We start from the raw sequence: 14,039 nt of genomic DNA on the forward strand, positions 1-14,039 counted from the left end.
TGGAGTTGCATTTCATGAGCTTTACCCTGCAGAATCTCAGCATCTTCATCAACAACAACAGAGATCAAACGGAGGCCCGACCCGGGATGAGCATGGCGTTCCTGACAAAGTGCCCCCTGAGTGAGCGCAACAAGGAAAATCCAAATTCAGTGATTCATGGTTTCTAAAAATAAAGCCCCGCGCCATGGCTCAGTTCATCCGGCGGCTGATTGTTTGTTGCAGCCCTCCCACCTGCCCGAAGTCCCCCGAGGTCAGGAATCACGCTGCTTGTCGACTCCCCTGCTTTCCGACGCCAAAGACGTGATCGCGATGCGGCTCGGTACATTTTCACTCCCGGGATCGGAAACATTTACATTCCGACGTCGACGACTCGGCAACTGAGCAGATAAAGCAGGCTAAGCCCATTACAGGCTGCTGCTGATTGAATCGAGGAAACAAGATTAGAGACATGCAAATAGATTTTATTAAGAGATTCCGGCTGTAGCTGTAGCGCTTCATTGAAGACTCATTCATTAAATCACCCTGCTGCTTCGTTTCTGTCTTCTTCTGTCCGTCTGCAATCCTCTGAGCAAACACACATATAGACTCACACAACCACACGAAACACAGTCTGTACATTTTCTAGTTCTGAAATCCCCGTCCACGACACAATCTGCTTTGTCTCTGCAGCAGCAATTAGAGCCGAAACAATCAGTCAATTAAATCGTTAATCTATTAATTATCCACAGTTTTTGCAGTTATTTTGCTAATTAAGTCATTTATTTATGCACAAAAAAAGCCCAAAATCAATTGGTTCCAACTTGTCAGATGTGAAGAATTCAGGGTTTAATTTATCTACTGGTGCCCGCTCAGGCTTCAGGAAAGTCCTTTTATTATTGTTTTGAACAGACAATTCATCAAATAAGTGAGAGTAATCAGCAAATTACTTGTTTTAGCGATTTATTTTTAAAGAACAATGAATTTCACCAATTCCAGCTTCATAGTTGTGTGCAAATTGGTTGTATTAACCTTAAATTAACTAAAATCTGTTTGTTTGCAAAGGCCAACGTCAGTCATTTAGGCTGTGGATGATATTTAACCTTTTCTAAGCATCTTTTTGCCTAATGCGGTGCACCGAAACAGTGTGCACAAACTTTTGCATATGTTGCCTTAAAATGGGTTCCTGTTTACAAAAACAGTGGGTTTGCTAACGTTTTCAGAAAATGTTGGATGTCGTTTAAGTTCATTTTTCAGTTGATGGTTAAGTTTATATATTGTAATTTTATCATTTAATGTCAGGAGAAAAAGTAGACATTCCCAACATTACGCATTCTACATTACGCTAGTTGGTTGTTTGCTCACTGAACGGTTGTGACTGACCTCTTAGCCTGGTAGCTTTAGCTTTAGCTCGCTAGTCAAGTTCAAAACACAAAGTTAACTTGTTAAACAGACTTTAACAAACTCGTCTTCATCATCAATTACTACCATCATCTTCATCATCACAATTCCAACCATCTTCATCATCAATTACTACCACCAACATCTTCATCACAGTTACCAACATCTTCATCATCTTAATTTTTGTCTTCATCATCATCTGTTACCACCATCTTCATCACCAATTACCATCATCTTCATTACCAGATACCACCATCCCCTTCATCACTGATTACCACATCATCTTCATCATCATCTGTTGCCACCATCTTTATCGCCAATCACCACCATCATCTTCATTACCAGATACCACCATCATCTTCATCACCAATTACCACCATCATCTTCATTACCAGATACCACCATCACCTTCATCACCAATTACTACCATCTTCATCACTGATTACCACATCATCTTCATCATCATCTGTTACCACCATCTTTATCGCCAATAACCACCATCATCTTCATTAACCCAATTACCAAGATCTTCTGCATCATTAATTAAAACCACGACCATCATCATCATCATAATTTTCTTCTTCATCATCATAAACACCACCATCTTCTTCATCATCTGTTACCACCATCATGTTCATCATCATAACTATTACCACATCATCTTCATCAACACCAGAACTATCACTATCATCTTCAACATCAGTTACCACCATCATCTTCATCATCCCAATCACTACCATCGTCGGCATCATCACAAATACCACCATCTTCATCGTCTTCATCAATGACCACCCCCCATCGTGTTCATTATCAATAACTACCATCATCTTCATCATCTACCACCATTGGCACCATCATCCTCATCATCATCTTCATCATTTTCAGCACATCACATCATTTTATCACTGATTTCCTTCATCATTATCTCATCATCTTCCACTTTCTCATTTATTACAGCCTCTTCTTCTTCCTCCTCACATCTAAACCATCTTCATCATCACCACCACCTCTATAACCATTTGTTCATCAGCTTCATCACCATCAGTCAGTTATTCACCACCATCATCTTCCTCATTGTCAAAATTCATATCATCACAGTCATCATCATCATCATCACCATCATCATGATTTCATTCATCTGAATTCTGCAGCGTTTCCTTCATTCATTCTGTCCGCTGAGCTGCTTTAATTGAGTAAAAATAAGAGAAAAGCCTTAAATAAAGTGTGACGGTTCCTCGCCTCTTTGATGGTGCAGTAGTCCGCCTGTGGAGACCATATTCGCCTCTTGTAGAAGTAGTTGAGGGCGAGGAAGAGCGCGGAGCCCAGGGCAGCCACGGCGGCGGTCAGGGCGATGGAGATGTGCCGGAGCAGAACCATATGTTGAGCGCACGGATCGGCGGCTGGAGCCGGTGGAGCTGAGCGGGGGTCGCTGCGTGCTGGACGCCGACAGCGAGGAGAGGGTCTGCCGCGGCTGCCTGCTGCTGCTGCTGCTGGGTGTCGTTGCGGAGCCGCTGCCGGAGCTACATGTGACCGCGGACTGAACGCACACATGTGATCCGCGGCTCCGACTGTTGTTGTTTCCAGACGCGCAGGAGGAGAAAAAAAAAACTGCTGCGTTCAGGTGCGGCTCGGAAACTTGAGCTCTTCTCTCGCACAGTCAGGTGCATCAGCAGGTAATTAACTGGAAGCATAATCGCATTCGTTATTGTTTTTAGGCAAACTTGTTATTTTTCTTCCTAATCACTTATTTTGTGTCCAGTTATTTTGTGAGCTCAGACACAAGAATCATCCTCTTGTGTCGTATTATTTTAAAAATATTCACCCATCTTGAAAGTGTTCCCCTTTTGTAGCATTGAATCATTGTAAACATAATAAGTATTTGCCCCCTTTGAGTCGTTATTTAGTAGCTTCAGCATTGAGCCTGTGTTGATCAGCAGTTTTCCGTCGTTCGTCTTTATAAAACTGCTCCAACAGGTTGCAGGTTGCACAGGAACCATGACTGAACAGAACTTTTTCATTCCAGCCACAATTTCTCAGTTGGGTTGAGGTCTGGACTCTGACTGGGCCTCCAGAACATTCACCTTGTTGTCTTTAAACCATTTCTGTGTCGCTTTGGCTGTTTGCTTCGGCTCATTGTCTTGATGGAAAACAAATGTTCTCTCGGGTCGTAGTTCTTTTGCGTCAGATTGTCCTCCAACATTTCTCCACACTTTGCTGCATTCATTTACCCTCTACCTTTACAAGCCTTCCAGGGCTGCTGCTGAGATGCATCCCCACATTATGATGCTGCCACCGCCGTGCTTCACATTATGATGTTGCCACCGCCATGCTACACAACATGATGCTGTCACCACCGTGTTTCACTTCATAATGCTGCGACTACCATGCGTCACTTCATGATGCTTCGGCCATCGTTCTTCCCATCATGATGCTGCCACCATGATGCCCTACGGTGGGGATGGTGTGTTTGTGATAACTGATGTCTGCCAAACATAGTCTGATGGCTGAAAGCTCAGTTATGGTCTCGTCAGATGAAAGAACCTTCTTCCAGTTGACCTCAGAGACACCCACATGCCTTCTGGTGAACTCTAGTCCAGATTTAATATGAGCTGTTTTTCAACAGTGTCTTCCACTTGGTCATTATCCCATAGAATATGGAATATTTTCTGTTTACAATGTCGTGGCGTGGAGAGAGAAACAACCATAAAGTACAGAACAAATGAAGTACATGTACTTAAATACACTCCACCACTGAAAATGTGGCAAACTGAAGACAAACGCTGTTGTTAATTTTTCAGGCTCCTGATGAAGTGAAGTCAGAAAAACTTGAAGCTTAAAAGATGTTTGGTTGTTGACAATTAGGCAAAAACAACGAAATCCCTGCCTGCCAACAGGGCCGCCACCCCTCCCAGTGTTTAGTTAAAGCTGCGGATTTCCAACAGGACCTGAAGGCATCAGAAGCCCCACCTGGACTTAAAAGACAAAAGAGCTGAAGGATTGTGAATATGAGGTGACATAAAAGAGGTGGGTTTGTTTTCCTGCCAGCTAAAAGAAGTTTTGGGGGAACAGCGTTGACTGGTTTGTACAGACTGAAGAGTTTCATGTTCAGGAAAAAAAACAGATAAATTGCTCCATCTAGAGTCAAGTCAGGTTTTCTACATTTTATATTTGCACATTTCTGCAGGTTTCACGCTCTCAGCTCATTAAATCTCCACAAAAACATTAAATGTAAAGAGAAACGTTTCAAGAAAAACATCACGGAGCAGATACTTTTCTTTGATATTCACTGTTTTCCTACCTGTTATACAATTTATTTTCTTTGAAAACAAACGTGCAGAGATCAAATATTGCTTATGTTCATGAATGCAGACCAGATTCAAAATGAGAAAGCATTTGTATAAGTGTTAGTAAATGTACAGAGAAAATATCTGAAATAATAACTGTTGTTCAAAGGAAGTTTTGGGTTTATTTGTTCTGGTTCTTCACCCAAAGTTTACACAGTTATTTCTAATACAAAATGAAGTAGGGGAAATTAAACTACACAAACCATAGTACAGATTAATATTTGCAAAAGCTGCTTCAGGGAGGAGTTTGGAACAAATGACGGTTGTATAAGATGTCTGGGACGAAAAGGTTTATCAGGAGAATCAAACTCAGTTAATTATTATTACTACAGTTATTTTTTAATAAAGCGAGCAGACAGCTGATGAGACTCATTTCTGCAAGTTTCAGCAAAATCTGACTCAGAACAAGTTAAAAAAAAAAAACAACAACTGTAAAAACAAAAACCTGGAATCTGTGTGAAGATCTATTCAGCAGTTCATCATTTGACCTCCAGAGGACGCTGTCGGCTTTAAAGTTCGTTTGAAGCTGTCAAACCTAAAATCAGCATTCAGAGTATTTCTTATTAAACAGCAAACAGTAAATTAAATGGAAATTTAAACAGTGAAACTGTCAAAAACAGCCACTGGAAAAAAAATAAAGGTGACAAATTACAACAATAATCATGAACAAAAGAATAAATGAAACATTAAACGTACAAAACCAAGTTTATTTTATTATCAGTGGTGAGAGTGCAGCCGGTTTATTGAAAAGAGAGAATTTCTACTTAAAAAGTGATTCAAATGATCTTTTACAAGTCACTGCAAGTGTTTCTTTTTATTTCTTTGAGAATTAATCATTCCTAAAAATCACATTTACACTATTTACACATCTACAAATGATTAAATTTATCATTAGAGCTGCAATGATTCATCGGTTTATCAGCTGAAGACATGCATCAGAACTTTTCCTCATCATTTAGGTCTTTTACTGGACAAAATGTCAAATATTTGATCAATATTTGACAGATTTGACTGATTTTATATCAATTTGAAAGTGTTTGAGTTGTGGATTGTTAGAAGGACAAAAACAAGACATTTGGTATCAGACTGAGGTCCCTTTGTTACTATTCTTATTAAGTATAATAATAATAACTAGGTGCGAAAAAAAACTTCATTGCTTGCTTTCAAATTCATTCAAAATCTTTTAATAACTATTCAAATCTTTTACATGCTTTGATTTGTTGTTTGTATATATATATATTAAATACAATATAATAGCTTAAACTATACAATTTAAATAAAAATAAATAATTTAAACATGTAAAACACAAAATACAAACAAAAAATGTAGCATCCAAAAGATTTAAAAAAAAACAACACATGTTTAAATTTATGGTTTCTATTTTATTTTAATTTTTGTTTGGATTTTATCTTTCACGTTTAGATTTTTTTTGCTTGTATTTCATGTCTTATCTCTTATTTTGTACACATTCATTTTTTTTTGTTTAGATTTCATCTTTAACATGTTTGTATTTTATATTTTACTTGCGTTTTTTAACATTTGCTGGTAAATCACTGAATCACCTCTGCGTGAGATAAGGTGCTATGAAAACTCTTGCTTTTGTTCAAACTCATTTAAAATATTTTAATAAAATCACACATATAAAAAAAGGCAGTCAAAATGATTTTTTTCTTTGCACACAGTGATTAACTTTACAATCAAGCTTTGTGATATTCTGCATTTAGTTGTTGTTGGAACTCTTATTTTGCTGACCGGACGTGTCTACAAGTCTCTTATTGTGAAACAGGATGCGGCGCGGCGTGACTTCCGGCAACTTGACGGCGATTTGACCGAATCACCGGGACCGACAGACAGTTTACCGCCGCTGCCGCCGCTGCTTCCCCCCCTCCATTCCCCACCTCCGTCCGGTGCCTAACGGAGAATTTACCGACGCGACGGAGAAGTTTGTGGCGGATTCGCCTGGCTTTGTTTTCCGCGGCCGTGGGTGGCTCTGCTCGGTTCCTCAGCGCTCGGGGCGGCCGCTCGGAGTGTTCGTCCCCCCGCGGCGGGCGGCTAGCGTCGGTTACGGCCGCTAAACATGGTGGCCTGCTGGCTGGGAGACGAGACGAGCCCGGTCCGGAGCGGATTGTTAGCGGCGCTCGGAGCGTCCGTGTGAACTACGGTGGCTGCGGACATTTTATTTTTATTCTACATTTTTAACATTTCCAGTCGTCTTTGGAGGTTTTCGGGACGCGGCGCTCTGCTCACAGCCGCCGCTTGTGCTCCGTGGAGCGGCGATAATTGAAAAGTTGTCCCGCAGGCCGCCGCAAAGTTTCTGGGAAAGTTGCGAAAACATGCTGGAAAACGGTGCCTCGGCTCCGGACGCTTTGTAGCTCAACGTGAGATGTTTGGGTGCACGAGTGCATCCTCACGGCTTGATTCATTATCAGTCTGTGGATTATTATGGATTATTGTTATTATTATGGCCTAATCCAGCCAGAGCCAGACCGGGAGCTGCGGGATTAACTGCTGATTTCATTGGTGATGATGAAGATGAAGACAGAGAGAAGCGATGGTTTCCCTTCGTTGTGATTTTGAGTAGAGAGGAGTTAATTACATGGAGACTCGCCTGACATGCCAAGGAAGGAGTTGCCACTACCTGACGGTTGGGAGGAAGCCAGAGACTTTGATGGCAAAGTTTACTACATCGACCACGTTAACCAGTGCACGAGCTGGATCGACCCCAGAGACAGGTAAGACAGGTGCAGGTGACCTTTGACCTCCGGATGACGTGCATGGCTCGTAAAAAAACCTGTGCTCGATCAGCTGCTCTGTTTACAGCAAAACGTGCACTGTGTTGTAAAGGCTGGAGAGGGTTGATTTTTCTCCTAAAACCTTCGTTATACTCAGACGTGGATGTGTAGTTGTAGTTTATTACACCACCTTTCTGCCCGGCTGCACAGGGCGCATGCACAGTTGGTTTTATCTGCATATGTTGTACATGCATTGGTGCTGGAAGCCAATGGCTGCCTGAAAAACTTGACCTCAGTGAAACAACTGGAAGCCAGTAACTGTAGAGTAAAACAAGTGGTTGTCCACAGTGTTGAACACCATAATAGTATGAATGGAAGTCAATAGCTGTCGGAAAACAAGAGCTCTGGCTGTAAAATCAAATCTTGTAGTGTAATATTTGGAAGCCAATAGCCACACAGCTCGCCCTCGGAGTGAGGTACGTGGTGGCCAATGGCTGTCTGTCGCGATGAACTCCAAAATGACGTGAATGGACGTCAATGGTTGCCAGAAGTTCTGAAATGCAAAGAAAGAAGGATGGAAGTCAGAAACTGCCTGGGAACTTTCACCACTTAGTGAACAGGTGGAGTTTCATCTCACAGTGAACTAAGTGGTTGCTCATGACTGCTCACAATGTTGACCACCATAATAGTATGAATGGACGTCAATGGCTGTCTGGAAACCTGATCTTCATAGTGAAATAAATAGAGGCCAGTAAAGTTGTGAAATCGTAGTGAAATATTTGGAAAGCCACACAGCTCACCCTCTAAGTTGAAGCCAATGGTTACCTATAGTGTTGAACACCATCATGAAATTAATGGACGTCTATAGCTGCCAGAAAACCCCGACTTCCTATTGAAGTAAATAGAGGCCGGTAAAGCTGCACCTCGTAGTGAAATGTTTGGAAACCAGTAACAGGTGGAGTTCAGTCTCACAGTAAAATAAGCGGTGGCCAATAGCAGCCTATATGCAGAACGTCACAAAAAAAGAGTAGAAGTCAATAACTGTCTGAGAACGCGAACTTGATAGTAGAACAAATGGAAGCCAGAAGCAGCCTGGGAAATTTCACTTCATAACAAAACAATCGGAAACCATTAAATTTAGTCTCACAGTAAAATAAATAGTTGCCACTGGTTGTCTATGGTGTTGAGTGGAAGTCAATAGCTGTCGGAAAACAAAAATTTAATTGTATAATTAATAGAAGCCAATAGCTGCCTGTAAAATCGAACCTCGTGAAATATTTGGAAGCCGATATCGACACAGCTCGCCCTCAGGGTGAGGTCAGTGGCTGCCTGTAGTGGTAAACACCTAAATATAATTAATGGAAATCAATAGCTGGCAGAAAACTGGAGCTGCAAAATAAAACGGATGGAAGCCAGAAACTGCCTGGAAGATTTGACCACATAATGACATAATTGGAAGCCAATAGCTTCACAATGCAGTCTGACAGTCAAATAAATGGCGGTCAATGGCTGCCGTAATGAAATGGTTGATAGCTAGCTACTGCTAATAGCAGTCTGAAACCTCATAGCAAAATGATTGAAAGCCAATAGCTGCCTGGAAAATCTAAGTGTACAGTGATATAAGTGGAGGCCAGTAAATACCCACGTCAGTATTACAGTAACATAAATGGTGAGCATTGACTGGCCACTATAATGAATAGTGATAATGAATGTAAAATCAATAGAAACTAATAGCTGTCTGGTAAATAAAACCTCTGAGTGAAAAGAGTGTTTGTCAGTCGCTGCCTGGAAGATTGAACTTGGTAGTGAAATAACTGGTGGCTGTAATAAAACGAATGGGAGCTAATAGCTGCCTGCATAGTGGAACCGTAGAATAAAACAAACGAAGATCAATGATTGTATTGACGGTCACACGCTGTATTTATTGGAAGCCAGTGTCGTAGTCAAAATGAAGACTCATGGTGGAATAACTGGGAACCAGTCGACACTTATTTGATCCTTGCAGTCATAAATATGGTGGTCAATGGCTGCCCGCACTCTGAAACGCTGCTATGGAAAGAGTGGAAGCTATTAGTTGACCGAAATGATGGAAAACCACAGCGACCGTCACAGCCGAACCTCACAGTGACATCAGTGGAAGTCAGAGCACTGCAGTGAAATCAGTCGGGTTCTACGTCTGTCATGTTGTTCAGAAAGTTCAGAGGTGGAGGAAACGTCTATTTAGTGGTCAGTCACATCACATGACCTTCAAGCTCAGAAATCTTACGAGGTTGGACGCTGCGTCGTACGTTTGGTGCGATAAAAACGACAGTGTATCAGTTATAAAGGATCTAAAAGTGTGTTTTCAATGCACATCAACACTTTACACAGTTTGGATGCAAACAGAAGCTGAACATCGGTTATTTCCTCCTGCGCTGCTCCCAGGATGCACATTTACATTTCTGTAATAAGAAATCAGCTCTGGAGGTGTGAGCTACCTTTTTTTTTTTTTTTCGCGGCTCTTACAGAAATCCATCAGCGTAATAGGCTTAAAGTGCCGAGCATGACACAGAACAACACAGAGCGGAGGGGAGGGCAGATTTTCTCGGGGACTCGTTTTTCATCTTTACCAGTTACTTAAGACCCCGCGGACTTTGACACCAAATCCCTTTAATGGCTTATGTCTGGAATTCTTAAGTTGTTTTTTTTTTTTTTGCTTTGCTTTGCTCTGTGTGGCGGTTTATTGTGAGAGAACACAGATTCTTTTCTTTATTGCATTAGGGGTCGACTAATTCACATGTTATCCAGCAAACAATAGATGTCACCATAGCTGAGCTACCTGAGGGGCTGCAAGAATGAGAAAATCAAATAAAACGTCTGATGACGTGAACCCAACTGTAAAATAAATAAATTTTTAAAAAAAAAGAAAGTTTTTCAGCATTATTTTAGCAATTTACCCTGTTTGGTTAAATTACACATAACTAGTCAAATCTGAGTATTTATTTGTTTACGTGTTAACCTTTAAATGTAAATAATGTCCACATCAAAAGTCTGTATATTTTTTTTGTTGTTACTATTTTTATTTTATTTTACATATTTTCTCCTGTTTTGATAAATTATAGGAAAAAAATCCAGTAAATTCACAGAATTTAAAAAAATTAATCTACCTATTAAAAAACAGTCCAAATCAAGAGTCTGTATTTTTGCAAACGTTCATTTCTTATTTTACAACGTGAGACCATAATAATAATATTATAGATAATATTACCCTTTTTTTATTTTATTTTTTTACTGTATTTAAAACAGCTGTAAAATATCTTCATTTTGTTTTTACAGCCTTATGTGGTTGATTGCTGCTATGATTCCTGCTTTTTTCAGATTAGTATTATTATTATTAATATTATTATTATTATCGTTATTGTTGTTTTACAGTGTGCTGTATTTATTTACTGACTTAACTTTGCTTTGGTTGGTTTTCAGATAGACTCACTGCAGCACTATTTCAGTTTTGGGGGTAAATTTAGAGAAAATCAACTTTGGAAAGCTTAAGCTCCATTATTTATTTATTTATTTATTTATTTATGTTGTGTTTTAATTTTAGTTTTTTTTTGGATATTTGCCAGAAAGCTTGACAAGTCCATAAATAAAAGCAGCATCAGCCCAGGTTGCATTCACACGGTGGGCAAGTGTTCATCTGACTAAAAGCAACACGTACAGTATAAAGAAAGCACTCGAATGAGAATTATGTGTCGGTAAAAATCCAGATGTCTGTTGTGGACGTTATCTACAGTTTCTTTGTGGTCAACACATGAACTCATGCATCTTTTTTTCTGTGATGTTATAAAAAATTATCTGTAATTTTAGTTAAATGTTAAAATCGGTGTTTGTACAAAACAATCCTCGCTTGTTTTCAGGGTTTAATTGGTTCCATTTGTTCACCAAACCTCCTCTAATGTCAGATCAAACCCTGCTTTATGTGTCTGTAGGTGGATCAAACCTGAAGGATTTACACTAGAAAACGTTCCCGTCGCAGCAAATGTACAGAAAGCCGACGTCAGCGTCGGCACAAGGCCTCCTGCAGAAAACCTGCAGCAGCTCCGTTGTTTCTGTTGATTTTTTTATTATTGTCGCTGCAGCTTCGGCCCGTTTGTGCAGCAGCGCATGATGTTTATTTAAAAGCTCTGCTGCTGCTGCCGCCGCCTCGTAAATGTTTGACCACGTCGGCTGCAGAGCGTCGAGTTATCAGGCGAAAAATAAAAGTTAGGTCAGAACCATAACAAAGCTTTTTATTTGACGTATTTACGATTTAATCCTGCGCTGAAAAGGCCCCATAAAGCTGTAATTAAACGCTTCCTGGTGAAGTTATTGTGTAAACGAACAAGTGTTGTGAAGACAAGTATTGATCAGGGGAGGCTTTTCTGCCTGTCTGCAGGTTTTCAGTGCAACAGAATAAGATGTTTTGCTGTTATTGTGGCTGATGGTGAGCTAACAAACTCTCACACCGTTAAAATAAAACATCTTGACAGAAACGGAGAAAATACGTTAAAATATAGTTAAAATACTGTTACGTACAAAACTATAAATAGTGAAAATAAAAGCAAATATCTGTAAACTAATGACTTTTTTTAAGCTGATCTAAAGACAGTATAAATGACAAGTTTGATGTGGATGGTTATAGTTTTGTCTTTTTTTGATGTATTCTGTGATTTTATTTATTTAATTTAATATTTAACAAATAATTTTAATGATCTGTTATTTAACAAAACAGGAATAATCTGTAAAATATCAGTGAAAATTATTCAGCATTCTTCTTTAAAATATGTCAAATGTTTGTAGAATAATTTAAAAAAATGTTTTTACTGATTTAAGTACAATTTTACAGTCAAACATTGTCATAGAGCAAATAAAAATAATGTTTTTATAATTTAGGTCTAATTTGTATTTTTATGGGTTAACATGTAAATTAATACTTTTTAAATGTATTTTTAAAATTTAATTAACTGGACAACAATTGAATGAATTATGAATTGAAAAAAAAAAAAAAAAGAAATCTAAAAATATTCCTTAAATTTTATTTCAAATTCTAGCAAATACCTTAAAAGTAATATATTGTTTTTGATTTACAGTCATTTTTTTCACAGTTGATAAAATAAATGTAAATTACTATATTTTCTATGATTTTATTAGATTTTTAAAAATAAAATAAAACAGTAAAAATCTGTAAAATTAAAGCTTAAATTTCTGCTAATTTAAATTTTAGAATTTAAAATTTATAAAACTGCATAATTTTACAGTCGTGTTATTATTTGTAAAAAAAAATAAAAAATTAAAGACTTAATATTTATTGTAGTGCATTCCCCAGTGATTTAACTTGTTGTTGTTTGTTATTGTTTCAAACAGAAAAGTAAAATATATAAAAAATATTCGAGTTAAAAACTGCTGACTAGTGGGTTTTTTACAGTGTAGTGTCCGTGCAGGAGGCTGCAGGTGGAACCAAGACTTTCCTCTCACAGTGAAACTCCTCCGGTCGCTTCAGACTCTTAGAGGCGACAAATGAACCAAACAAAGTGGTGAAAAAAGCCCCAAACCAAACACAACACGCTCTGACATTCCTGAAACACACGACGTGAAGCAGCGAGCGGCGAACGCAGCCAAAGGCCCGATTCATGCAAAGTCCTTTCACCGGCTGCCAAGGTGCAGGAGGTCAAAGTGCAGCGCGAGGCCCTGCACGCTGCAGCCGCCACGGGAACCGGGTCGGGCCGCTTCGCTGCAGCTCGCAGGGCTTTAATACGTAACCGAGCCGCTCGGCTGACTTATGGGCTCACAGGACGAGTCGCTGCTTTTGTTTTTGTCTGGAAGAATAACGCAGGAATCCTGGATTAGAGGCAAAATCAGTGTTTGTGTTAGCTCGCTTTACCTGTGGTTCTTTGAATATTTTAACATCATTTTACAGATTTCTCAGTTCAAATAACAGAAAATATCTGCAAAATAGGATTTGAGCTTCTTTATATACAATAAAAATGTTTAATTTTAGAGTAAAAGGTTGTAAAAGAGCGAATAACTACTTGTGAGCGTTTTTAGGATTAACATGTAAAATGTGACCTTTTTTCTGTGATTTTACTATTTATATAATTTTATTTACCAAAAAGGAAGACTGTGTCAAATATCACAAACTATTTAGCATTTTTAAACCTTAATCTACTTGATTTTTGCTTTCAAGTAACTACAAATATCTGGTAAAATAACGCAGGAACACAAAGTTAAAGGCTCCTCTGCCGACGGCGTGTTCGTTTTCTTTTAACCTGAATTACGGTAAAAAACAAACTTTTTTCCATCTGTTTTAACTGTAATTTTTTAGCAAGTCCCTGTTATTATACAGATTTCTCAGGTTTGTTAAATTGGAGAAAAAGCACAGAAATAATATTAATTTACATTTTAACCCTTTAAAAAAAACATACGAAAACTGTAAATAATGTCCTCATCAAAAATCTGTATTTTCACAAATATGATTATTTTAAAATTTTATTTTTTTTATTGCAATTTGTGACTGTAAAATTACTGTTTTGCAATTAGTATTTTTTTTAATAAAAAAAATAATTAATTATT

General features: G+C 38.7%; 2 protein-coding genes across 2 annotated transcripts in view; one reads left to right on the top strand and one right to left on the bottom strand.

The window, feature by feature from the left end:
* The window catches only part of arl10 (ADP-ribosylation factor-like 10), a 23,327-nt gene extending 20,573 nt beyond the window's left edge, over positions 1–2,754 (bottom strand). The window contains exon 1 of the mRNA XM_008294080.1: positions 2,617–2,754. Within this exon, the coding sequence (XP_008292302.1) occupies positions 2,617–2,754 (138 nt within the window). The remainder of the gene's footprint in view (positions 1–2,616) is intronic.
* A 3,902-nt stretch (positions 2,755–6,656) lies between these two features.
* wwc1 (WW and C2 domain containing 1) overlaps positions 6,657–14,039 on the top strand; it is a 72,753-nt gene continuing 65,370 nt past the window's right edge. The window contains exon 1 of the mRNA XM_008294081.1: positions 6,657–7,454. Within this exon, the coding sequence (XP_008292303.1) occupies positions 7,336–7,454 (119 nt within the window). The 5' untranslated portion in view covers positions 6,657–7,335. The remainder of the gene's footprint in view (positions 7,455–14,039) is intronic.

This window comes from Stegastes partitus, unplaced genomic scaffold (assembly GCF_000690725.1).
Source record: "Stegastes partitus isolate 25-593 unplaced genomic scaffold, Stegastes_partitus-1.0.2 Scaffold936, whole genome shotgun sequence".
Taxonomy (NCBI): Eukaryota; Metazoa; Chordata; class Actinopteri; family Pomacentridae; genus Stegastes; species Stegastes partitus.